This window comes from Gorilla gorilla, chromosome 20 (genome assembly GCF_029281585.2).
Source record: "Gorilla gorilla gorilla isolate KB3781 chromosome 20, NHGRI_mGorGor1-v2.1_pri, whole genome shotgun sequence".
Classification (NCBI taxonomy): Eukaryota; Metazoa; Chordata; class Mammalia; order Primates; family Hominidae; genus Gorilla; species Gorilla gorilla.
This window is the reverse complement of record NC_073244.2, coordinates 48,156,178-48,184,062: the sequence shown is the minus strand read 5'-3', so window position 1 is coordinate 48,184,062 and position 27,885 is coordinate 48,156,178. Positions and strand designations below refer to the sequence as shown.

Genomic DNA, 27,885 nt, shown 5'->3' with positions numbered 1-27,885 from the left:
CATCCTGCACCGCCCTTAATCCATTTAACCCTGAGTTTGACACAGCACGTTTCAGAGAGCACGGGGTTGGGGGTAAGGTCATAGATTAACAGAATCTCAAGGCAGAAGAATTTTTCTTAGTACAGAACAAAATGGAGTCTCCTATGTCTACTTCTTTCTACACAGACACAGTAACAATCTGATCTCTCTTGCTTTTCCCCACAACCCATCTCTACTAAAAATTCAAAAATACAGCCAGGTGGCACACGCCTATAATCCCAGCGACTCGAGAGGCTGAATTCAGCAGGAGAATTGCTTAACCGAGATGGCACCACTGCACTCCAGCCTGGGCAATAGAGTGAGACTATCTCAAACAAACAAACAACAACAACAAAAACCCAAACCAAACAAAAAAATGTTTCCAAGAAACTAGATTTTTCAGCCTCTTCCTTTGGCCCCTCAGCTTCCTCGGCCTTTGGGGTTTGCTTAGAACTGCTCACTGTGGAAGTTTGCAGCATCCAGGCCCTCAACCACTAGGTGATGAGCAGTGGGTAGTAGTAGCCCTGACACTTTTCCTTGAACAGTACGGTGGTGGATCTAAGCCTCTCTGCTTACAACTTTTTTCTAGGTTGTAAAGCCCACAAGCTTTCTTGGCTCTACTGAACATTCTTCAAATTACAAAAATCCTTTATTAAATCCTGAGTGCTTAAAATATATAGTTTTTTTAATTTACAACTGTTTTTCTCTAATAAAGGGACTTCAGTGAATAAATTGTATAAAACTGCAACACAGGCTGGGCGCGGTGTCTCATGCCTGTAATCCCAGCACTTTGGGAGGCCGAGGTGGGCAGATCACGAGGTCAGGAGATAGAGACCATCGTGGCTAACACAGTGAAACCCCGTCTCTACTAAAAATACAAAAAAATTAGCCGGGCGTGGTGGCGGACGCGTGTAGTCCCAGCTACTCGGGAGGCTGAGGCAGGAGAATGACGTAAACCCGGGAGGTGGAGCTTGCAGTGAGCCAAGATGGCGCCACTGCACTCAGCCTAGGTGACAGAGTGAGATGAGACTCCGTCTCAAAAAATAAATAAATAAATAAATAAATAAGAAGGCAACACAGCAGATAAAAGAATTAGATCAGTATTTTTCAATGGTTTTGGATCCCACGTATTGTTAATGAAATTGCAGAAAGATGTATCACCATTTGTGTTACTTAGAAACACATAATACTATGTATCGTGTCCTTGTACGTTGGATAGGTGCTGGTTTTACAGATATTAGTGCACTAAGTTATTGCTGTGCAGACACAGGGCAAAGAGCAGGACTGGAAAGGGAAAAAGAGAAGACTACGCTTTTTTTTCTGAAATGATTTATTTCTTTTATAAATTTTTAATCAAAACAATAAAACAACATGCTTAATTATTAGGTGGTAGTTACACAGGGGCTATTGTTTCTGTGTATTATTTGTATTTAGTAAAGGTTTAAAGGCATAAAATAGAAGAAAATTTGGAAAAATATTTGGGGTGAATGAGACAATTCAGGAACAAATACAGAAAACTATATTATCTTATAGCAAAAAGCTATTTAAAATAGAGATAAGCAAACTATAGCTCACAGGCCAAATGTGGCCTTCTGATTATTTTTTGCAAATAAAGTTTTATTGGAACACAACAATGTCCATTTGCTTATAGGTAGAATTTCTCAACCTCAGAACTACTGATATTCTGGATGAGACTTTTTTTGGGGGGTGGGGGCAGTTGTACTATGCATTGTAGGACGCTTAGCAGGATCCCTGGCCTCTGCTCACCAGACGCCAGCAGCACCCACCCTTCATACTGAAAACCAAAAATGACTCTGGACATTGCCAAATGCCTACTGGGGTGTAGGTATGAGAAACGAAATGGCCCCTGGTTGAGAACACCTGGTTCATGTATTAAGCGCTTCCACACTACAAAGACAGAGTAGAGACTGTATGGCTTACAAAGCCTTGCACGTTTACTATCTGGCTCTTCACAGAAAAATATGTTAACTCTCTTTGCCATAAACAATGGCAAAAGATGCAGGCTAAACTGCAGAGCATATGACAATACAATCTCCTTAGCAAAGTTTCCACAGATTGCTTTAAAAACTACTCCAATGTAAACAAAAGGAAGAGATAAAAATAAGCAATCCACAGAAACAGAACTCGAATGACCCTTAGACATGGTAGATGCTCAATCTCACTGGCAGTTAAGAAAATGCAGGCCAGGCCCGGTGGCTCACGCTTGTAATCCCAGCACTTTGGGAGGCTGAGGCGGGCGGATCACGAGGTGAAGAGATTGAAACCATCCTGGCCAACATGGTGAAACTCCCGTCTCTACTAAAAATACAAAAATTAGCTGGGTGTGGTGGTGGGCACCTGTAGTCTCAGCTACTCAGGAGGCTGAGGCAGGAGAATCGCTCCAACCAGGGAGGCAGACGTTGCAGTGAGCTGAGATTGCACCACTGCAATCCAGCCTGCCGAGAGTGAGACTCTGTCTCAAAAAAGAAAAGAAAAGAAAAGAAAATTGAAGGCACTTTTTCTTTTCCTTCACCCAACATAAAAAAAAGTTCAGTCCTGGTTGAATTTGTCAGGAAATGGACATAAATTCCCATTAAGATGAATGATTTCAGACAATAATAAGGCCTTAATGAATATATTTTAAATCCACTATGTTGTAAGGCAAGGAATTCAACTGGTAGGACTCCACCTACTTTATTGATATAAAAGTACAACATGCAACAATATATGTACAGCAAAATTGTTTGGTGTATAATTATTGGTAAAATAACTTGAATTTTTTGTTTCTTGAGACAGGTCTCACCCTGTCAACCAGGCTGGTGTGCAGTGGTGCAATCTTGGCTCACTGCAGCCTGAACCTCCTGGGCCCAAGCTATTCTCCACCCTGAACCTCCCAAGTAGCTGAGACTACAGGTGCTCACCACCACACTTGACTTTTTTTTTTTTTTTTTTTTACTTTTTATAGAGACAGGGTTTTACCATGTTGCCCAGGCTGATCTCAAATTCCTGGGCTCAAGCCATCCACCTGGCTCAGCCTCCCAAAGTGCTGGGATTGCAGGCATGAGCACCATGCCTGGCCCCAATCTGAACTTTCATTAGTGGAAAAATGGGCTGCATATGGTTTGTCTATAGAATAGTCCTTTATCTGCAGGGTACATGTTCCACGATCCCCAGTGGATGCCTGAAACTGTATAGAGTACTGTACCCTACATATACTATGCTTTTTCCTATTCATACATACCTATGATAAAACTTATAAGTTAACTAATAGCCAATAATAGAACAATTAAAACAATATACTGTAAAACCAGGGATAAGGGGGAACTACTCCATTATGTAAGAATTTCAAGCTAGTTTGATCTACAGGTATTAATTTGAAGGATGTCCCTGGTATGTTACCAAGTGAGGAGAGGAGATGACACTTCAATGTGTATGCACGATGTCATTCAAACTACTCTCCCCAACCTGAAACCTCCTATGGTACCAAAACAAATCTAGCTGTGGGTATGCTTCTTCAGTGTGGGCAAAGCATGGAAGCATACACATCAGGTTTTTTTTTTTTTTTTTTCTGAGAGAGTCTTGCCCTGGTGCCCAGGCTGGAATGCAGTGGTGCGATCTCGGCTCACTACAACCTCTGTCTCCTGGGTTCAAGCTAGTCTCGTGCCTCAGCCTCCTGACTAACTGGGATTACAGGCACGTGCTACCTTGCCTGGCTATTTTTTGTATTTTTAGTAGAGAAGGGGTTTCACCATGTTGACCAAGCTGGTCTCGAACTCCCGACCTCAAGTGATCTGCCTGCCTCAGCCTCCCAAAGTGCTGGGATTACAGGCATGAGCCACCGCACCCGGCCGACTTTACTTTTTTTTATAGCTGACTTATTTTGGATGCTGTCCTTCTCCAACTTTGGTAAAAGGGTAATGATAGCCTCACAGCCATGACTGTTGTATCTTGAAGAGGTAGAAGACTGTAAGATAATTCTAGTACTAGAGAAATTATGTGGTGTAGCTCTTTAATCAGTTTCTTCCTGGTTCTTATTCAGGAAAATAATACTTTTCTAGGATTTCACATATACTATAAAAAGCTGAATATAAACATACACTATAAAATGCTGAATGTAAATTATGTTTTTCATATACTTTACTAAATCAAAGTTGAATATATATTTCAACTATATATAAGAAAATGCTTTTCTACAATGTCAGATGTACTATAAAAAGCTGAATATAAACTTTACTAAAGTTGAATGTGTGTATATATAAAAATGTCTTTAAAAATAACTTTCCAGGCCTCAGATATATTGTAAAAAGTGGAGTATAAACTTACAACATATGCAGGTGGGCACGGTGGCTCACGCCTGTAATCCTAGCACTTTGGGAGTCTGAGGCGGGCTAATGACTTGAGGCCAGGAGCTCAAGATCTGCCTGGGCAACGTGGTGAAACCCTGTCTCTACCAAAAATAGAAAAAAATTAGCTGGGCGTGGTGGTAGGCGCCTGTAGTCTCAGCTACTCAGGAGGCTGAGGAACAAGAATCGCTTGAACCTGGGAGGTGGAGGTTGCAGTGAGTCGAGATTGTACCACTGCACTCCAGTCTGGGCGACAGGGCAAGACTCTGTCTCAAATAAATAAATAAATAAATAAAAATAAAAATAAACTTACAACATACTCCTGCAGTTTCTTATTTCGCACCAAGTCCAGGGAAAGGGCAGTTCTTCATTGTTTCATCATATCAACAATGTTGGCTGGGAGTGGTGGCTCATGCTTGTAATCCCAGCATGAGGCTAAGGCGGGCAGATCATGAAGTCAGAAGTTAGAGACCAGCCTGGCCAACATAGTGAAACCTCATCTCTACTAAAAATATAAAAATTAGCTGGGCATGGTGGCGCACGCCTGTAGTCCCAGTTACTGGGGAGGCTGAGGCAGAAGAATCGTTTGAACCTGGGAGGTGGGGGTTGCAGTGAGCTGAGATCCCATCACTGCAATACAGCCTGGGTGACAGAGTAAGACTCCGTCTGAAAAAGAAAAACAAAACAAAACAAAACAAAAAAACAATGTCAAGGACACACATAATTCCAACCTATTCTGTGCCAGTCTCAGACTCTTGATTCTCTGCTTGCAAAATGGCCACAATTCCAGGTATCACGCTGACATACAGGCATGCATCTTGTATTTAAGAAGACCATTTTCTCCCATTTTGTTAGGAAACAAAATTTAACTGAAGCCCATTTGCAGACTTTTGCACAGATCTTCCGTATCCAGGGCTATTATATGTGTGACCAGATGCAGGGCAAGCTAGGAGATCAAATATCTGGCATTTACAGACTCAGAAGAGCAGCAGGCAATCCTGCCAAAAGGAGAGTGGTTAACACCAATGAATAGGCAACTATGCTTGAGTTTCTTCTTCATAGGGTGCAATGCTTTTCATTTCAAAGTCTTGTGTTTTGTTTTTGCCTTCCATTAATTTTCCTAGAGCTTTTCTACATCCAAGGGTTGAATGCTTATTCATTCACTCTCTCACTGCTTGGATCATTCACACATTCCTATGATCAAATATTTACTGAGAACCTGCTAGGAACAGGCACACAGGGTGAAGTCGGAATGAATCCTAGTCCTTAACTGGCCCTGTTTTCTATACATATTAAAATAATTTTCCTGAGACTATAGCTTTGTTCACACCCTATAAATTTCCATATGTAGTGTTCCCTTTGTCATTCATTCCTAATAAGGCCTGCCTTGACATCTTTTTTTTTTTTTTTCTGAGACAGAGTCTTGCTCTGTCGCCCAGGCTGGAGTGCAGTGGCGCGATCTCAGCTCACTGCAACCTCCGCCTCCGTGGTTCAGCCGATTCTCCTGCCTCAGCCTCCCGAGTAGCTGGCATTACAGTCGCCCACCACAGGCCTGGCTAATTTTTTGTATTTTTAGTAGACATGAGGTTTCACCATGTTAGCCAGGATGGTCTCAATCTCCTGACCTCATGATCCGCCCACCTCGGCTTCCCAAAGTGCTAGGATTACAGGCGTAAGCCACCGCGCCCAGCCAAGATGGAGTCTCACTCTGTCGCCTAGGATGGAGTGCAGTGGTGCAATCTTGGCTCACTACAACCTCCCACACCGGGTTCAAGCGATTCTCCTGCCTCAGCCTCCTGACTACTGGGACTACAGGCGTGAGCCACCACGCCCAGCTAAGTTTTGTATTTTTAGTACAGACGGGGTTTCACCATGTTGGCAAGGATGGTTTTGATCTCCTGACCTCGTGATCCACCCGCCTTGGCCTCCCAAAGTGCTAGGAATACAGGCATGAGCCACCTCACCAGGCCGATATCCTTTTTAATATAAAAATTACTTATACAGGTAGCTTTAAAATTTTCTAGTGGAGAAATAAATTTTGGCTAGGGCTGTATTATTTTTTAATTCTGCAACCTCCACCTCTTGGGTTCAAGTGATTCTCCTGCCTCAGCCTCCCAAGTAGCTGGGACTACAGATGCACGCCATCGTGCCTGGCTTATTTTTTGTATTTTTAGTAGAGATGGGGTTTCGCCACGTTGGCCAGGCTGGTCTCGAACTCCTGGCCTCAAGTGATCTGCCCGCCTTGGCCTCCTAAATTCCTGGGATTACAGGCTTGAGCTACTGTGCCCAGCCTTTTGAAAAGTTTTGATAAATCATCTAAATCTTCCACCTGACTTCACAGCAACCCACTTTTATTCTACTGGGTTTCTTTACATTATTTGCCTAGTAAGGCAAAAGGGTGAACTATAAATAAAGGCTTCACAGTATTAAATTTTTCTCCAGAAGGAATTACCTAACCTTCAATAAAGAAAAAGAGATGATGCAATATGTTCCTATAGTCACTGCAAATATAAGTCCTTCCTCTCATGTCTAATAATGCACGATTAAGAAAATAACAAAGAAAAACAATAAACGCCTTCATTTAGCACACTTTCAATACTAGACAGACACTGCTTTAAATAATATAAATGTATTTAACCCCCACAATGCAGCTAAGAAATATGGTGCTAACAGTACTAATTTATAAATGAGAAAATGTAGATGTAGTTAATAAATTCACCCTAAAAGAAATGAGTAATAATGATAAGGGTGAGTAAAAACTAAACATTGGTTAAATTCTTCCCCACATTGATTCAGCTCCAGTTAATTTTAGAGAATTAGCTTCTAAATAAATTTAGAAGATTTATGTGGGATGAAAGAATCTGCTGCATTTTAAATACTACTCTAGCCTTCCTCAAGTATTGTCAGATGAATACTTTGTTAGCTAAAGCAAATTGGTGTCCCATATATATGGCATTTACATTTTCTTTTTTTCTTTTTTTTTTTGGAGATGGAGTTTCACTCTTGTTGCCCAAGCTGGAGTGCAATGGCACGATCTCATCAGCTCACTGCAACCTCCGCCTCCTGGGTTCAAGAGATTCTCATACCTCAGCCTCCCAAGTTGCTGGTATTACAGCTGTGCGCCACCACGCCTGGCTAATTTTGTATTTTTGGTAGAGACAGGGTTTCACCATGTTGGTCAAGCTGGTCTCAAACTCCTGGCCTCAAGTGATCCACCCGCCTCGGCTTCCCAAAGTGCTGTGATTACAGGCGTGAGGCACCGTGCCCAGCCCCGTTTTTTTGTTTTTTTTTTTTTGAGACAAGAGTCTCGCTCTGTCACCCAGGCTGCTTTGCAATGGCATGATCTTGGCTCACTGCAACCTCTGTCTCCTGGGCTTAAGCAATCCTCCTACCTCAGCCTCCCAAGTAGCTGGGATTACAGGCATGCACCACCACACCTGGCTAATTTTTTTAATATTTTTTGTAGAGACAGTGTTTCACCATGTTGCCCATGTTGGTCTCAAACTCCAGGACTCAAGTAATCCACTCACCTCAGCCTCCCAAAGTTCTGGGATTACAGGTGTGAGCCACTGTGCCCAGCGTGTGTGTGTGTGTGTGTGTGTGTGTATAATAATAATAATAATAATTATTATTATTTTTTTTTTGAGATGGAGTCTTGCTCTGTCACCAGGCTGGAATGCAGTGGATCAATCTTAGCTCACTGCAACCTCTGCCTCCCAGGTTCAAGGGATTCCCCTGCCTCAGCCTCCCAAGTAGCTGGGATTACAGATGCGCGCCACCATGCCCAGCTAATTTTTTGCATTTTAATACAGACGGGGTTTATCCATGTTGGCCAGGATGGTCTCTATCTCCTGACCTTGTGATCCACCCACCTCAGCCTCCCAAAGTTCTGGGGCCCGGCCTGCATTTATATTTTGAATCATCTGATTTCCCCTAAGGGCTAATGACTCTGCTGCTGATAAAGGTCTGAATGATTAACTCCTCTCAGCATATTCACTGCCCTCCTCTCCCCCATTATGAATTCCCTGAGGTTGACTTGGTTCTGAGCCACCAAAAAGGCCTCCCTACTTTCTTTACATTCATGGAGGTCTTCAATTTTTCACCAGTTGTATCATGATGTGTAATAAATTCTGAAACATAAATAAATCCCTGCTAATTCCTAACATTTATAAGGTGACTCACACTTAAGAATCATAGGTTTTTTTTTCCAAATCAGTATGAACTTTCTCATGTCAATCAAATTCTGAGCCATCCCTCATTTCTTCATTCACTCCTCTGTCCTGAATGAATTCTTTGATGTTGACTAAGGTGTGACGCCCGAATGAAGGCCTTTCCACACTGCTGACATTCATATGGTTTCTCACCAGTATGAATTTTCTGGTGTTGACTAAGTTCTGAGCCACGACCAAAGGCCTTCCCACACTCCTTACACTCGTAGGGTTTCTCACCAGTGTGACTTCTCTCATGATGCGTGAGTTCTGACCTTCGAATGAAAGCCTTCCCACATTCCTTACACTTATGGGGTCTCTCCCCAGTGTGAACTTTTTGATGTTGAACAAGTTCTGTGCTACAAGTAAAGGCCTTTCCACATTCCTTACACTCATAGGGTTTTTCACCAGTATGAGCTCTCTGATGTCGGGTAAGTTCTGAGCCACGACGAAAGGACTTCCCACATTCCTTACACTTACAGGGTTTCTCCCCAGTATGGACACTCTGATGTCGAATAAGATGTGAATCAGAGATAAAGGCTTTCCCACATTCCTTACATTCATGGGGTTTCTCACCAGTATGAATTCTTTGATGTAGACTCAGCTGTGAGGCACAACTGTACACCTTTCCACACTCCCTGCATTCATAGCGTCTTTCACCAGTATGGATTATCTGATGAAGGCTCAGCTGTGTGTCATAACAAAAAGCCTTTCCACATTCCTCACATTTATGGGGTTTCTCACCCGTATGGATTCTTTGATGTCGAAAAAGGTGTGAGGGACGGGTAAAGGCCTTCCCACACTCCTTACATTCATAGTATTTCTCATCAGTATGGATCCTCTGATGTAGATTAAGCTGTGCGGTGGATGGAAAGACTTTCCCACACTCCCTACACTTATAGGGTTTCTCACCAAGATGCATCCTCTGATGCTGACTAATTTGTGAGCTGGAATGAAAGGCTTTCCCACATTCCTTACATTTATGAGGTTTCTCTCCAGTATTAATGCTCTGAGGTTGAGTAATTCCAGAATCATGATTAAAGGCACATTTGTTATTTTCACTATGTTTTTTGCTTTCATGAAGCGTCTGATGCTTAATCAAGTCTGATCCACTATTAAAGATTTTCCTACATTCTCCACATTCAGGTTTTTTCCTTATTATGAGTTATTTCATGTTGAATAGGACATGACTGGTACCTAAAAGCATTCTTACATTTCCTGCATTCACAGGATTTCTCTCCAGTATGAAGCCACTGATATTCTCTATGGGCTGTGCACTGCATGGAAGTAAATGGTATTACAGCTGGTCTGAAATGTCCCTCCTGATGACCCTGTTGTCTCTCCATCTGGCATCTGATTTCTCTGATAACTCTGGCCTTCTCCTGTTGTGGTGATCTAATTTCATAAATGTTTTCCTTTGGAGATAAATTCTTGGTTTCTCTTCCAAACTCCCAATCTGCAAAATAATAAGAAAGAAAATAGGAGGTATTTTCACATTGCAGGACAAAGAAAAGTCCTGAAGTAGAAATGACAAAATAAAAATAGTTAATAAGCAATTCTTTACACTGCAATTACAAAAAAAAAGGGAAGTGAAAAATGAAAAAACGAGGAGCTTTTGGGCTCAAGCGATCTGCCCACCTTAGCCTCCCAAAGTGTTGGGATTACAGGTGTGAACCGCTGCACCCAGCCACATCTCTGATACTTTTAAAGACCCTTGTGATTACACTGGGCCCACTTGGATAACCTAAGATCCTCTCCCTAATTGAAGTTGAGCAGATTTGCAACCTGAATTCCCCCTTACCATGTAAGAGTAACACGTTCACAAGTTTCAGAGATTCGGATATAGACATCTTTGAGGGGGTTATTATCCTGCCAATATTGGCTTATAATGTATAAATATGTAATTTGTATGACAATAATAGTATAAAGAAGAGAGGTGGGAACAGAAGTATTTTGGAGCAAAGTATTTATATAAGATTAAAGTTAAGCTAGTATTAATCCAAACTAGATTATTTTAAGTTGAAATGCTAATTATAATCTTGAAGGCGACCACTAAGAAAATAATTTCAAAGACTACTGTATACGAAACAATATAGGAACAAAAATGGCACTCTAGAAAATATTCAGGTAATATAACAGAAGGTAGTAATGGAAGAATAGAGGAATAAAACAATAACAACACAAATAGAAAACAAATACCACAATACCAATTGTAAATCCTACCCCATCAGTGTATTAAATGTAAACATATTAAACACTACAGAGTTTGTTAAGCACTACAAGAAGAGGTTGGCAGGATGGATTAAAAAAAAGTGATCCAAGTATATGCAATCTAGCAGAGACACACTGTTTTTTGCTTGTTTGTTTGTTTTTGAGTCACAGTCTCACTCTGTCACCCAGGCTGGAGTGCAATGACGTGATCTCAGCTCATTGCAACCTCCACTCACTGGGTTCAAGTGATTCTCATGCCTCGGCCTCCTGAGTAGCTGTGACTACAGGCACGGGCCACCATGCTTGGCTAATTTTTTGTATTTTTAATAGATACAGGGTTTCGCCATGTTGGCCAGACTGGTCTCAAACACCTGACCTCAATTGATCTGCCCACCTCGGCCTTCCAAAGTGCTGGGATTACAAGTGTAAGTCACCATGCCCAGCCCCCGAGACAAACTTTAGATTCAAGGACACAAATAGTTGAAATGAAAGAATGGAAAAAGATATACCATGCAAAGAGTAACCAAAAATGAGGTAAAATAGCATTACTAATACCAGACGAAATAAACTTTAAGACAAAAATTGTAACCAGTGAGAAAAAAGGATATTTTGGCTGGGCGCGCTGGATCACGCTTGTAATCCCAGAACTTTGGGAGGCTGAGGCAGGCAGATCTCGAGGTCAGGAGTTCAAGACCAGCCTGGCCAACACAGTGAACAAAAATTAGCTGGGTGTGGTGGCGGGCACCTGTAATCCTAGCTACTCGGGAGGCTGAGGCAGGAGAATCATGTCAACCTGGGAGGTGGAGGTTGCAGTGAGCAGAGATTGTGCTACTGCACTCCACCCTGGGTGACAACACTAGACTCCGTCTCAGAAAAAAACAACAACACACAAATCAGAAAAAAGGATATTTTATAATGATAAGACGATATAATGATAGTCAGAAAACTGTAACAGTTGTAAGTACATATACACCTAATAACACAGGCCCAAAATATGTAACACGAGAATTAAAGAGAGCCATAGACAATTGAACAAATTGAAGACTTCAATACTTTACTTTCAATAATGGATAGAATAGCTAGGCAGAAGATCAACAAGGAAACAGATGGCTTGAAAAACACTATAAACCAATTAAACCTAAGAAAACATTTGTAGAATATTCCACTCAACAACAGGAGAATACACATTTTTCTCAAGCATGTATGGAACATTTTTCAGGTTAGACCATATATTAAGCCATAAAACAGCCCTCAATAAATGTAAGAGGATTGAAATCACACAAAATATGTTTTGCAACTACAATGGAATGAACTTAGATATCAACAGCAGAAGGAAATTTGGGAAATTCACAAACATGTGAAAATTAAATAACATACTCCTAAATAACCAACGTGTTAAAGAAATCATGAAGAAAATTAAAAAATATTTTGAGATAAATGAAAAGTCAACATACCAAAACTTATGAAATGCAGCTAAAGCAGGGCTTAAAGGGAAATTTACAGCTAAAAACACCTATATTAAAAACAAGAAGAAAACAAAACAGAGATATCTCAAATCAACAATCTAACTGTGTATCTTAAGAAACCAGATATTAAAGAATAAACAAAAACATAAAGCTTCCAGAAGGAGGGAAATAATAAAAGATCACAGCAGCAATGAACAAAATAGAGAATAGAAAAACAACAGAGAAAATCAATGAGACCAAAAGTTGGTCTTTGGAAAAGATCAACAGAATTGGCAAATCTTTGGCTAGATTGACCAACAAAAAAAGAGAGAAGTCTCAAAATACTAACATCAGGAATGAAATAGGAGATATCACCACTGACCTTATAGAAATAAAAAGGGTTATAAGGAACTCCTACGAATAACTATATGCCAATAAGTTAGATAACTTATACAAAATGGACAAATTCCTAAAAAGACCCAAAACTACCAAAATTGACTCAAGAGGAAATAGAATACCTGAATAGACCTATACCAAATAAAGAGACTGAATTAGAGCAAAAAAATCTTCCCATAAAGAAAAGCCCAGGAGCAAATGGCCTCACTTACCCAACATTAAAGAAAACTTAATATAAATCCTTCATGAACACTTCAAAAAGACAGAAGACGAAGAAACATTTTCTAATTCTGAGGTCTGTATTACCCTGATACCAACCAGACAAAGCAAAGATATCACAAGAAAACTACAGACCAGTATCTTCAACAAAAAAGACCAAACCAGATCCAACAGCATTGAGAAAGGATTATATACCACATCCAGGTAAAATTTATCCTACAAATGCAAGGTTGGTTCAACATCCAAAAGTTATCAATGTAATCAAACATATTCATACAACAAAGGACATAAACTACAGATGTCTTAATAGATGCAGAAAAAGTAATGGAAAAAAGTATTCTAAAATCCTTTCATGACAAAAATACTCAACAAACGAAGAAAAGAAGGGAACCTATATACAAATGTTCATAGCAGCTTTAGTCATACAAAATAGCCTAAAAGTAGAAACAACCCAAATGTCTACCAACTGATGAATGAGCAGAATGGTAATATCTATACCATGGAATACTATTTGGCAATATAAAAGAATGAGGCACTGGTATATGTTACACTATGGATGAACTTTGAAAACATTCTGGTAAGTGAAAAAAGCCAGTCATAAATTATATGTTGTGTGATATCATTAATATAAAATGTCCAGAACAGCACATCTATATAGACAGAAAGTGATCAGTAGTTGCTTAGGGCTGGGTTTGGGGAGTGACTGCTAATGGGTATGGCGTTTCATTTTGAGTGATACGAATGTTCTACAATTAGACTGTTGTGATGGTTGTAAACTGACTAAAAATTACTGAACTTTAAATGGATGAATTTTATGATATCTCAATAAAACTGTTTTAAAAAGTCAGGACAAAACTGGACCCAAAATGCAAGTAAAATGGTTGTCACAGGGAAAGAAAGAGGGTACTTCCTCTCTGAAATGAGGGGGGAGGTATTATAGGAGGTGAGCAAGAGAGCCTGGTAAATGGAGCTGAAACATCCTTTACTTTCTTTTTTTTTTTCAAGATGGAGTCTCGCTTTGTCACCCAGGCTGAAGTGCAGTGGCGCGATCTCGGCTCACTGCAACCTCTGCCTCCTGGGATCAAGCAATTCTCCTGCTTCAGCCTCCCAAGTAGCTGGGACTACAGGCACCTGCCACCATGCCCAGCTAATTTTTGTATTTTTAGTAGAGATGGGGTTTCACCATATTGGCCAGGTTGGTCTTGAACTCCTGACCTCGTAATCCGCCTGCCTTGGCCTTTTTTTTTTTTTTTTTTTGAGATGGAGTCTTGCTCTGTTGCCCAGGCTAGAGTGTAGTGGTACAATCTTGGCTCACTGCAACCTCTGCCTCCCAGGTTCAAGTGATTCTCCTGCCTCAGCCTCCTGAGTAGGTGGGATTACAGGCACGCACCACCAGGCCTGGCTAATTTTTTTGTATTTTTAGTAGAGACGGGGTTTCACCATGTTGGTCAGGCTGGTCTCGAACTCCTGACCTTGTGATCTGCCCGCCTCAGCCTCCCAAACTGCTGGGATTACAACATCCTTACTTTCTTCCCCAGATCTCAAGCCTTTTTAGGCAGCTTTCCTACCAAAATCCCTGAAGTGCTGCCTTCTCACAGATGAGCTAAGTGACCACCTGCTATGGCCTCCCCATTCCGGTTCATCGTCACTCACCTGGACACCATTCTTTTGTCTCCTTCCTCTTAACCATCCAGGGCTCTTTCTTCTGCTCCAATAAGGAGATCACATTTGGCTTAGTATCAGAAAGCCCTGCTCAAAAACAAAGGGAACAAGGTTTTGTTGTGGGTGTCAGAATTAAAAATCAGTCCCTAATTACCAAGAAAGAGGAGCAGGTAGATTAAGAGTCAGAAGAAGGAGTGAGGGTCAGAGCACCATAATAAATCAACATTAATTCCTTTCTTGTCTAATTAGAAAACAAGTTTGCAATATGTGATTCCACTTAACCATTCATTTCCACTTCATCAAATCACAGCTCCAAGAAGGGAGGTATGAAAATAATGAAGATAAAGGTGCCTGCTGGAACAGCCAATTTCCAACTTCACAAGAGACAAACCATTCTTTTGGTGAGCAAGAAACATTAACTCATCCAGGTACTTGAAAAGCACTTGGGACAAACTCAGAAAAAAGAACATAAGAATTTCAGAAGGCCAGTTGTGTGTTTGGCGGGGCAGGGGGTGTACGGAGGGGCAGATACAGTTATCCAGTAAGACCAGGTTGCCGTAATTTTCTAACATTACATCTCGGTACAAATCCTTCTGAGCAGAGTGCAAGCATTCCCACTCCTTTTGAGAGAAGTAAATGACCACATCTTTGAACTTCAAGCCCTGAAACCACAAATAAATATACCATTTGTGAAATTCATGGACAAAATCTTTAAGACAACATAAAAGAAAATGGAGAAAGCAATTCAATAGGGAAGTTCCATTAGGAAAACAGGCCATACTGGCTCCTTCAACATGGAGGGGTCGGTGTGGAAACAGGGGTGATCAGAGTGAAGTGCCCACATGGTTCTTGGGCATGCTTACTCCTGCAGAGGTAGCCTCTGGGCACTTCCATTATCTACCCAGGTCAGAGAATAAACTAAGTCCATGTAAGTGCTGTTTCCCAATTAAATGAAACTGTACGTGCAAGTACACGGAACACCCTATGTTAAGCACACAAACTTCTCATTGCCTCTTCCTCTTTCCCATTCAATAAATTAAATCCTGAATCAGTTTTCTACATCACCAAAAATTCTTAAATACACAGCAATTTTACTGGCTGCATGATTCCTCATATAATATATTCAATGTTCTTGTTTTGAGGAAGTAGGTTGGAGAAGTTTTCTAAAGGTTCTTTTGCAGTTATAATAGTCATTCATTATTTTTCAACGATTTTTTTTTTTTGAGACAGAGTCTCACTTGGGTGCCCAGGCTGGAGTACAGTGGCACCATCTCCGCTCACTGCTACCTCTGTCTCCCAGGCTCAAGCGATTCTCCTGCCTCACCCTCCTGAGTAGCTGGGACCACAGGCATGGGCCACCACATCTGGCTAATTTTTGTATTTTTAGTACAGACAGAGTTTCCCAATGATGGCCAGGCTGGTCTTGAACTCCTGGCCTCAAGTGATCTACCCGCCTTGGCCTCCCAAAGTGCTGGGATTACAGGCATGAGCCACCGTGCCTGGTCATTTCTCAACAATTTATACATCTGGCTAAATTGTTCCTGTCACCACAAATGTCCCCAACCATACTCTCCTTGTTCCTTAGCTACCAGAACTGATGGAGAAAGATCCAGACTCACAACGATGTCACACGAGGTGTGCACATACTACACAAGTTCAAAATGGACACACTTTATCCATCTGGCACAGACTCCTTGGGAATATACTGTAACTCCATACAATCTACATATCTCAGGATATCCCCAGTCCTAAAATCCTCAGACAGCTAGAGATACTGGCTGATACTGAGACTGCAACACAATAAATCAACATCAATTCCTTTCTTGTCTAATTAGAAAACTCAAGTTTGCAATATGTGATTCCACTTAACCATTCATTTCCACTTCATCAAATCACAGCTCCAAGAAGGGAGGTATGAAAATTTCCAGCAAGGGTTGGTTTTCCTACTCCATCAGTACTCTCGGTGGAAGAACATGCATCTAAAAAATGCTAATCCTGGTATAGTGGCTCACTCTTGTCATCCCAACACTTTGGGAGGCCAAGGTGGGAGGATTGCTTGAGCCCAGGAGTTCAAGACCAACACAGTGAGATCCCATTTCTACAAAAAAATCCAAAATTAGCCGGACAAGGTGGCATGTACCTGCAGTCCCAGCTACTTGGGAGGCTGAGGCAGGAGGAGCTCTTTGAGCCCCAGAGGTTGAGGCTGAAGTGACCCATGATTGTGCCACTGCACTCCATCCTGGGCGACCAAGCAAGACGTTGTCTCAAAGAAACTTATAAATGCTAAAAGGTTTGCTGATAAATACCTAAACACTTCTTGGAGAACAGAGGGGCCCTTAAGAGACAGCAGCCTTGGCCAGGCACGGTGGCTCACACCTGTAAATCCCAGCACTTTGAGAGGCCGAGGCGGGTGGATCACCTGAGGTCAGGAGTTTGAGACCAGCCTGGTCAACATGGTGAAGCCCTGTCTCTACTAAAAATACAAAAATTAGCCGGGCATGGTGGCACGTGCCTATAATCCCAGCTACTGGGGGGCTAAGGCAGGAGGATCGCTTGAACCTGGGAGGCAGAGGTTGCAGTGAGCCAAGATCATGCCACTGCAGTCTAGCCTGGGCAACAGAGGGAGACTCCGTCTCAATCAATCAATCAATAAAAGAGATAGCAGTCTTTGATAGCATTACTGACTGGAATGGGAAGAACTGGGGAACAAGTCCCTGGGGAAGCCAAGAAGTTTTAGGAAAAAGAAATCTGTTCAATCTGTTCAAATCTTCTAAAGCAAAAAGAAGGCATTCAGAAGCAGAGAGCAGAACAGTAGTTACCAGAGACGGGGTGGGGGTACAAAAGGGGAGAGGTCGGTCAGTGGGTACAAAGTTACAATCAGGAGGAATAAATTCTGGTGCTCTATTGCACAGTAGGGTGACTATGGTTTAACAATAAAATATTGTATATTACAAAATAGCTAGAAGAGAGGCTTTTGAATGTTCTTACCACAAAGAAATGATAAATGCATGAGGTGATAGATACACTAACTACCCTGACTGGCTCATTATACCACATAGATATGTATTGAAACATCAAATTGTACCCCATAAATATGACCCCAAAGTGCTAGGATTACATGTGTCTGATATGGTTTGGATCTGTGTCCCCACTCAAGTCTCATGTGGATTTCTAATCCCTAATGTTGGAGGTAGGGCCTGGTGGGAGGTGATTGGAACATAGGGGTGAATACTTCATGAATGGCTTAGCACCATCCCCTTGTTGCTGTTCTCATGATAGTAAGTTCTGACGAGATCTGGCTGTTTAAAAGTGTCCCGCACCTTCCCTGCTTCCTTCTGCTCTGGCCAGGTGAAGTGCTGGCTTCTCCTTTGCCTTCTACCAGGATGGTAAGTTTCCTGAGCACCCCCAGAAGCGGAGCAGATGCCAGCATCATGCTTCCTGAACAGCCTGTGGAGCTGGAGCTGTGAGCCAATTAAACCTCCTTTCTTTATAAAATCCCCAGTCTCAGGTATTTCTTTATAGCATGCGAGAAGGGACTAATACATTGTTAATTAAAATAAAAAACAGAAAAGAAAGCATTCAGGCCAAGTGTGATGGCTCATGCCTGTGATCCTAGCACTTTGGGAGGTGGAGGTGGGAGGATCGCTTAGGTCCAGGAGTTTAAGACCAGCCTGGGCAACATAGCAGGACCCCATCTCTACAAAAATAAAAATAAAAAATTTAAAAATGAAAGAATGCATTCAATGAAGGAGAGGAGACATACTAACACATAGATAATAGCTTTTACAACTACAAAATTTATACCCTAGGTTTCTCCTAGAGAAAGCCTGAGAAAGCAAAAAAGGAAGAAAAAGCAAGTCATGGGGATTTGACTGTTATTTTTGGATAAGAGAATTTTGTTGACAAAATTCATCAGACTGACCTCAAGGTCCCCAAAGGCCTGAGAATGAATCCCTTCACCCCATCCCTGCTTTTGGTACCCCAACACACACACACACACACACACACACACAGTCTGTGTTTTTTTTCTCTCTGAGATTTGAGAAAGAATGAACAAACCTTTGTCTTTCTTGAATCCCAGGGAATCCAACTATAGAATAACAGACTCAGAAGAAACAACTTCCCCACTGTCAGGAGCTGATCAGAGCCCAGGGCCTGGGCTCCCTTTTGTACAACCTGGATATCACTGAGACCCTCAGCCATGGAAGGCACCCCAAAGACTTGAATGCACCCCAAAGACTTGAGGGAGCCCTCAAGGCCCAGGAGCACAGGATACCTGGGCAGGCCCAGCTCTGGACAAAGATTTCTACAACAGAGGGTTCCAGCCTCCCTCAAGCCTAATAGAGATAGAGGAATAAATTCTGGTGTTCTATGTACCAGCCACTTCCTGGGCTTTGTTCGTATATCCCAGAACTGGGGCCTTTGGAACTAAAACTAAAACCTCATTCTGCAAAGACTCTCCAGAATGACCAGCACTGAGCCAGACAACCCACAGGATCAGCAGGCTCTCAGCAGCCTCAGCAGGGCTCAATTACCCAGATACACAATGCATGAAACCACAGTTCCAGGAATCCTCACGGCCAGTACATCCTGGTTCCAAACCGAGATTACCCATGGCTTTCCTGCCTGACATTCTCTCCTGCTACTACCCCTAACCTTACTGCTGTACACTGCACACTGCACACTGCATCTCAAGGACAATCATTGTACTTTAGGCACTTTAAGTTCCTGGTGCCTTACATATATTAATCCTCATGAGAAGGTCATGAATCCTAACTGAAAGGAAACTTTAGCTTGGAGAAGAGAAGTCATTTACTCAAATCTGCAGTTACAGTGGCATTGCTGGGTTCTGAATCTACTGAGAAATAACCAAGTCTGCAGCTGGTTGCCTTCTAACTTCTGGCTCTTGTAGATGCAACCTGGGAATTTCCTGATCCTTTGAAAGAACCCTCAGCTGGCCCCTGCACTTAGGGGAGCGGAAAATGCTAGGTCTGCTGTGTTTGTCACTGCAGATCACAGCAGTCTATGAAGGGAGATCAAAGGCGGAAGGGAATGGGAAGAGAGGAGCAGCTGTGTCAACAAGATTCTCTTATCCAAAAATACGAATCAAATCCCCATGACTCTGGCTCTACGTGGGCACCGGGGTCGCAGATAACTCTTACCTAGCGTGCATTTCCCCTTAAAAAGCTCAGTCACGGAGGGGGGAAAAAAAGAAAATCAATCATAGGACACCAGGCTCTGTGGGGGACTAGTTACTACAACCAAATCACCAGCTGAAAAATAAGAGATTGAATATCAAAAATATTTTAGAATGCAAGGATGAGCTGACAGAGAAGTAAAGTAATCTTCAGCAGATAAAACTATGTCAAAATGGGAACAGAGAGGGGTAAGCTGAGCCACTGAGGCTTATTTTGCCCAGGGAATGTCTATGGAGCCCAGAAGACCATAAGCTTTGACATTCATGACATTAAGGAGCAGGGGGAGAGAAGATCAAGCCCATAGCTGGCCAAGTGGGGGGGTCTAATTAATTCCATACTACAAAGACCTGGGACCTCTAGAACCACGCCCTTAGAGTAAGGGAAAACTAGACGTAGCATTCCCATTCCTAGGGTCCGCTAGGAGAACTGCCTGACTTGAACCTTGGCAGATGGCAGAAGGGAAACATTTTCCTCTGAGGAACTGTAACTACAAGCCAGCCCTCACACAGGCCTGCAGTTCACATAACAATACTAAGGTGGATCTAAAAAACTTGCCATGTGTTTACTTTACGGTGGTCCTGGTTTGGCAGGGCTCCTGGTAGAAGCAAACACAGATCTGCCCTAGAGGAACAACCTTCAATCAGGCCTCAAGAATCTATGGGTAGAATTCCAAGGAAAATAACCTATGAGTCAAAAATAAAGCAGCACCACACTGTGAATGAACTAAATGTCACTGAACTATGCACTTGAAAATGGTTAAATATATATTATGTGAATTTTGCCTAAACAAAAAATCAAATTAAAAAAAAATGGCCAGGTGTAGAGGCTCATGCCTGTAATCCCAGAACTTTGAGAGGCCAAAGTGGGCAGATCACTTGAGGTCAGGGGTTCGAGACCAGCCTGGTCAATCTGGGGAAGCCCCATCTCTACTTAAAATGCAAAAATTAGCTGGGCATGGTGGTGCGCACCTGTAGTCCCAGCTACTTGGGAGAATGAGAAACAAGAATCGCTTGAACCTGGGAGGTGGAGGCTGCAGTGAGCCAATATCTCATTACTGCACTCCAGCCTGGGTGACACAGTGAGACTGTGTCTCAAAAACGAAACAAAACAAAACAAACAAACAAACAAAAAAAAATGCAAAGAGGCATAATTCCATGAACAAAGAGTCAGGAAAATCAGTCATGCAATTGTTTCAACTTTTCATTATGTTTTGAAAATTTCCCTAATAAAATGTTGAGGGGCAGGAGGAACCACCTCTGTAAAAGATTCATATATTATACAGATAATGCCAAAAATTATAAAACAAGCATATTACATGTTTTTAAAATGGAGGCAATGTAATAAGAAAACTTCACAAAGATGACAGTAGATTTCAAAAAAAGGAAAAGAAATAAAAACATAAAATAAAAAACATACTTAAATCATACAATGGCTGGAATAAATCTCTCTGAAGAGAAAAATTACTGGACTGAAAGGTATAAAAAGAGATTATGCAGAATGCAATTAAAAAAGACAAATGAGCAGATGTACAGAAGAGAGATTAAGAAGATAATGTGAGATGGCTTAATAGATATTTAACTGAAGTTCTAGAAGGAGAAAAGAGAAAGAATTAAGAAAATGGCAGTATTGGAAGACAGGACAGCTAAGAAATTTTCAGAATTGGCAAAGGCATTATTCAGATTCAGGAAGCCCAATAAGTCTTAAACAGAATAAATAAAAATAAATCCATGCCTAGACAGTCACACCCAAACTGCAGAGCACTAAATACAAAGAGAATACGTGAAAAGCAATTTGAGATTAAAGATAATCTACAGAAAAAAAAAAGTCTGATTGACAGATGACTATTTAATAACAAAAATGTAAACCAGAAGACAGCGGAATATCCCAGTGTGAGGGTAAAATACCTTTCACAAATGAGGGCAAATAAAGACGTTAAAAAAAAACAAACACCAAAATCAGAGAGAAATTTACTATTTAATTCCATCTAAAGGAAAGTGATCCCAGATGGAGAGCTTGACATGTAAGAAAGAATGGTGAACCAAGAAAGTGGTAAATACATGGATAATCTAAGCTAACACTCAATACATAAAATAAAAATTTCTTATGGGTTAAAAAAAGATAGAAGAAAAATACCTGACAATAATGTAAGTTGTTTGATTAGTTAGAATATATCCTACTTCCTTATTTACCAAGAATATAATAATATTTTTTAGTTTTAGACACTAGTAAGTTAAGAAAGTACATTGAAATTTTCAAGGTAACCACTAAATAAACACAAATAGCTTATAACTTTCAAACTCATAGAAGGGAAAATGAACTGAAGATAATGAAATACAGAAAAGGTAGAATAAAAAGCACAAAAATGATACCTTCAATTATATCAGTAATTACAAGCACTGTAAATAGACTAAATACTCTTGTTAAAGAACAAAGCTGGTCACCAGGCGCGGTGGCTCACGCCTGTAATCCCAGCACTTTGGGAGGCCGAGGTGGGGGGATCATGAAGTCAGGAGATCGAGACCATCCTGGCTAACATGGTGAAACCCCCTCTCTACTAAAAATGCAAAAAAATTGGCCAGGCGTGGCGGCATGCACCTGTAATCCCAGCTACTCGGGAGGCTGAGGCAGGAGAACTACTTGAACCCGGGAAGCGGAGGTTGCAGTGAGCCGGGATCGCACCACTGCACTCCAGCCTGGGCGACAGAGCGAGACTCTGTCTCAACAAAAAAAAAAAAAAAAAAAAAAGGACAAAGTTGGTCAAAGTTGTCAAAAACCAAAGCCCAGCTCTACGCTGGTTATTAGAGACACATCCAAAACATAAATATTCAGAAAGATGACAGTTAGAAAAGGATAATTTTATGCTTACCTAATAAATAATAAATACATATTATATATATGTACACATATGCATAAATGAAATAGAAACTCTAATAGACAAACCCTAATCATAGTGGCAGATTTTAACAAAACACTAGAAATAACTGATAGATACAACAGACAAAAAGTCAGTAAAAACAGAATATTTAGATACTAAATTAAGCTTGATCTAATGGCTGCATATAGAACAATGCACTCAATTCAAATAACATTCTTTTCAATCATATATGGAAGATTTTGAAAAACTGACCACCCTGGACCTTAACACAAGAGAAAAACATTTTGCGTGAATGAATACATACTAAGAAAACGATGCACATTAACACGACTGCCTTATGGGCGGGCGGAGGATGCGGGTAGTAAATGGCATAGAAGACAGGGAATAAACAAATAATCTGAAGAGTGGCCTTGCTCACACCATTGATAACATGAGTACTCCCAGATCCTACCATGGGAAAAAGAAAAGGAAGACTGATATATTTTATGAGGCTAGACCAGAGGTCAGCAAACTTTTTTTGTCAAGGGCCAAATAGTAAGTATCTTAGGCTCTGTGGGACATACCATCTCTGCTGCAACTCCTCAACTCTGCCATGCAGCACAGAAGCAGCCATAGATGTTATATAAATGGATGAATGTGGTTATCTTCCAATAAAGCTTTATTCATGAACACTAAAATTTGAATTTCATATAATTTCCATGTGTCATAAAATATAATTCTTTTGATTATTTCCCCCAACCACTTAAAAATGTAGAAAACAATCTTGGTTCACAGGCCAAGGCCACAGTTCTCCTGGGATAGAGTAACTTGTATAAAGACATTATGAAGAATTCAAATTACTGGCCAGTCTTACACATGCCACAGATTTAAAATTCTAAGCAAGTTATTAGCAAACTGAATCCAGTAATACGTAAAAATTCATCACACATCATGGCTAAGTTAGATTTTTCCCAATAAAAAGTGTATATGATACTGGAAATAAATTAAAATTATTAGGCACATTAACGGATTAAAAAGAAAACACTTATGATCATTTCTTTTCTTTTTTTTTCTTTTTGAGATGGAATTTTGCTCTTGTCACCAAGGCTGGAGTGCAATGGTGCGATCCTGGCTCACTGCAACCTCTGCCTCCCAGGTTCAAGCAATTCTCCTGCCTCAGCCTCCCAAATAGCTGGGATTACAGGCGCCTGCCACCTCGCCTGGCTAATTTTTTTTGGTTGTATTTTCAGTAGAGATGGGGTTTCACCATGTTGGTCAGGCTGGTCTCAAACTCCTTACCTCAGGTGATCCACCCGACTCAGCCTCTCAAAGTGCTGGGATTACAGGCATGAGCCACTGTTGCCCGACCAATCATTTCAGTGGATGCAGAGAAAGCATTTAAAAAATGCAATATTCCTTCATGATAAAAACTCAGCAAATTAGCAATAAAAAGTAATGTCCCTAACCTGATAAAGGACATCTACAAAAAAAAAACAAGTGCAAACATAAGTAAAAGTGAAGTATCTAAAACTGTGAATAAGACAGGGTGCCCGTATTCACCATTCAAAACTGTTCTGGGAGGTGGAGCCAGTGCAGCAAGATAAGAATTAAAATAAAGGTTAAAAAAGAAGGAAAGAAATCAATATTAATACACAAAGACAATTATTTACAACTAAAAAGTGTCTTTATTCATCAATGATATGATCAAGTTGGATGACCCCACATCCAAAAGAATCTACAAGATGTCAGAATAAATAAGAGTTAAGCAAGATGGAGGGATATAAAATCAATATCTCAAAATCAACTGCAATAATCTGTCATGGGAGTTTTAAGAAAAAAAAAATCAATGGCAAGTCTATATACCAGAAACAATGAGAAAATTATATTCTATTTTATTTACTTTTTTTTTTGAGACTGGGTCTTGCTCTGTCACCCAGGCTGGAGTGTAGTGGCATAATCATAGCTCACCGCAGCCTCATCCTCCTGGGCTTGAGTGATTCTCCTACCTCAGCCTACCAAGTAGCTGGGACTACAGGCATGCACCATCATGCCTGGCTAATTTTTTATTTACAGTAGAGATGGGGTCTCACTATGTTGCCCAGGCTGGTCTCAAACTGCTGGGCTTAAGTGATTTGCCTGCCTCGGTCCCCTTAAGTGTTGGGGTTACAGGTGTGAGTCACAGCACCCGGTCTATATTCTAAAATTAATGTCATCTAAGAAAAACACAAAATAAAAAATACCGAGAAATAAAATTAACAAAAGATGTGTAAGACTCTAATTATAAAATATTTATTGAAAACCATTCCACAAGACTCAAGTAAGCAGAGTTATTTAGAGGCAGAGGAAGACTCAATACTGTAAAAATGTCAACTTTCCCCAAATTGATCAAAGGTTTAATGCATTATAAATCATTATCCCAACGGATTTCTACAGAAATTGATCAGCCAATTCTAAAATGTATATGAAGCCAAAGCCTAGGAACAGCTAAGACCTTTCTAGAGAACAGGACCATGGTAGAGGCATGTGACTTACCAAATATCAGACATTCCTAGAAAGCAGTCTTTAGGCAGTATGGTTTAAATAGGCAAACGGACTGGCAGATTGGAAAGGAGAGCCCAGAATAGACAAACATACATAGGGAAATTTAATTTATGACAGAACTGCCACTGAAGTACAGAGAAAGGAGGACTGTGTAGTAAGGAATGTGGCCTCCAAAAAGAGGTCTGGCCTTTGTCCCAGCTCTTGGGAAGTAACCTCTAAACATTTTGAATTTCCTGAGTGATAGGAATGTCTTTGTTATTTATGGTGAGCCCCTAAGACCACGTCTGTTAGTTTATGCTCATGAGATGACTAGGGCTTGGGGCTGGCCACACCTACTTCTACCATGTAATCAGTCTTGGGACTTTGAGCCGTGTGATATCAGCTTGACTTTCAGGCAAGGAGGGAGGACAGATGCTGGAAACTGAGTTCGTGCACATGGAAAATGATTCAATCAATGATGCCTATGTAATGAAGCTTCAGTAAAAACTGGGCACTGAAGCTTGAGTGAGCTTCTCTGGTTGACAGTACTCTGGGTGTACTGCCAAATATCAATACTGGGAGGGTAATACAACCCAATGTATCCTTTCCCTGTTATAAATATGACTGTGAATATAACAGCTTTCATAGAGTTCTGTGAGGCTTTCTACTGAATTATTACACCTAAGGGTGGTGGTGGTGGAAACACCTGAATTTGTAGCTAGCTGGTCTGAAGTGAGAGTGGTCATGGGAACCTCTTAAGTTGTAGCTGGTGTCTGAGTGATGGCATCTTGTAGGGACCCTTCCCTCAGACCTTGCAGTTTGCCTAATCCTTTACAATGGGCTTTTCAATAAATGATGTTTCAGATATTATCCAAATGGAAATACCACACCCTACAATTAATTTCAAGTGAACTGACGACTTAAACATTAAAGGCAAAATAATATCATTTACAGAAAATAGGGATAATATCTTTACTCTTAGGAGAGGAGAGATTTCATACCACAAGAAGTAAATAAATTAAAGAAAATAGCATTAAATTTGAAGGCATTAAAATTGAGAATATCTACCATCATTTAAAGGTTAAAGTAAGAAAGCATGCACAGCACATATAACTGGCAAGGATGACAATCCACAATATTTAAGAAATGCATACAAAGCATTAAAAGGAACAAAAACTCTGGAAATATAAAAATCAATAGAAAAATTGTAAATAACATAAAATTGTACTTCAGAAAAGAGAAAACATGAATGAATAAGCATGAAAGTTGCGGGGGGCTCAACCTCATTTAGTACCAAAATACGCAAATTTGAAATCAAAAAATAATATATATCAACTCATACCCAAGTGTGTAAAAATTTAAAAGTTTAATAATACCAAGTGTTGGTGAGGATACGAAGTAAAAGGAATAGTAAATGAGTATCATAAATACTTTAGAAAACAACTGGGCATGTCAAGTAAGGCTGAAAATGCATATAACCTATGAGCTAGCAATTCCTTTTTTAGTTACATACAGAAATTCTTGCACAGGATACAAAAAGAGGAGTTCAAGAATGTTCACAGGAGTAATGTACACAATATAAATGAAAAAATGTATTCTTACAATGGATGGCTATACAGTAGGATAAGTTTGCAATGTGAATGAATCTCTTGAGCACTCGTTGGAAGACAACTAATACAGTTGCAGAAAAATCCAAACAGTATGATTTCTTGACATCAAATTAGAACAGGAAAATAAACACATATGGTTAAGACTGCAAAGAAAAACAAGGAAATGCAAAACACAAAATTCAGAATAACAGATACCTCTGACAGCTAAAGAAGGGGATTTGGATTGGGATGATCAAAGCACATACGGGATTTCTAACATTAGCATTCTACCTCTTAACATGGGTGTTCAGTCCCCCTTAATATGTTACACATGTTCTACTACTCAATATTTAATAAAAGCAGTTTTAAAAAGACAGTTACAGGCCAGGTGCGGTGGCTCACGCCTGTAATCCCAGCACTTTGGGGGGCCAAAACGGGCAGATCACCTGAGGTTGAGTTTAAGACCAGCCTGACCAACATGGAGAAACTCCATCTCTACTAAAAAATCCAAAATTAGCTGGGCGTGGTGACACATGCCTGTAATCCCGGCTACTTGGGAGGCTGAGGCAGAAGAATCACTTCAACCCAGGAGGCGGAGGTTGTGGTGAGCTGAGATCGTGTCATTGCACTCCAGCCTGGGCAACAAGAGCAAAACTCCATCTCAAAAAAAAAAAAAAAAAAAAAAAAAGACAGTTACAATATAGTACGATAAGGACTAAAAGAGATACAGCAATTGAGACCAAGTGCAACCATGAGACTGACGCAGGCTTCATAGATGCTGGTTCCTGACATAGGTTCAGTAGAACCCAGAGAAAGGGGTGGTGACGGATAAATGCCCTTCTTGTGTTTCTTGTACAATGGAGGCATGAGATGACTGTGCATTCTGGGAATTGCTAGCAGTTTAACACGACTAGGGTAAAGTCAGAGAGGGAGCAGAGACACGAGGCTGAAAAGAAGGATCAGATCCTGAGACATCTAGACTTGTTCTCACAGATGAAAAGAATTAACTGAGGGGTTTTTAAGCAGGATACGTTGCCTTCCATTAAAAGAATCTTGCTATAGGAAATAAGAAAATAGTGACTTACTCAGGTTGAGGGGTGTGGGGAAAGTTTCACGTAACATGTAGAAGATTAACTGGGACTCAGAAAAGGAACAGAATTCCAACAAGCAGAAAACACACTGAACAGCACTCCAAGTAGAGAGAGCAGAAGATGGAGGTAAG

General features: G+C 40.8%; 1 protein-coding gene across 1 annotated transcript; it reads right to left on the bottom strand.

Moving 5' to 3' along the window:
• Positions 1-42: 42 nt before the first annotated feature.
• LOC109024083 (zinc finger protein 568-like) lies at positions 43-26,794 on the bottom strand (the record flags this gene model as incomplete). The annotated part of the gene is given in 4 exon segments (XM_055370956.2): positions 43-9,717; positions 9,719-10,025; positions 14,494-14,589; positions 26,677-26,794. Coding segments are annotated over 4 exon segments (1,614 nt in total), but the record flags the coding sequence as incomplete, so codon positions are not given.
• Positions 26,795-27,885: the final 1,091 nt, after the last annotated feature.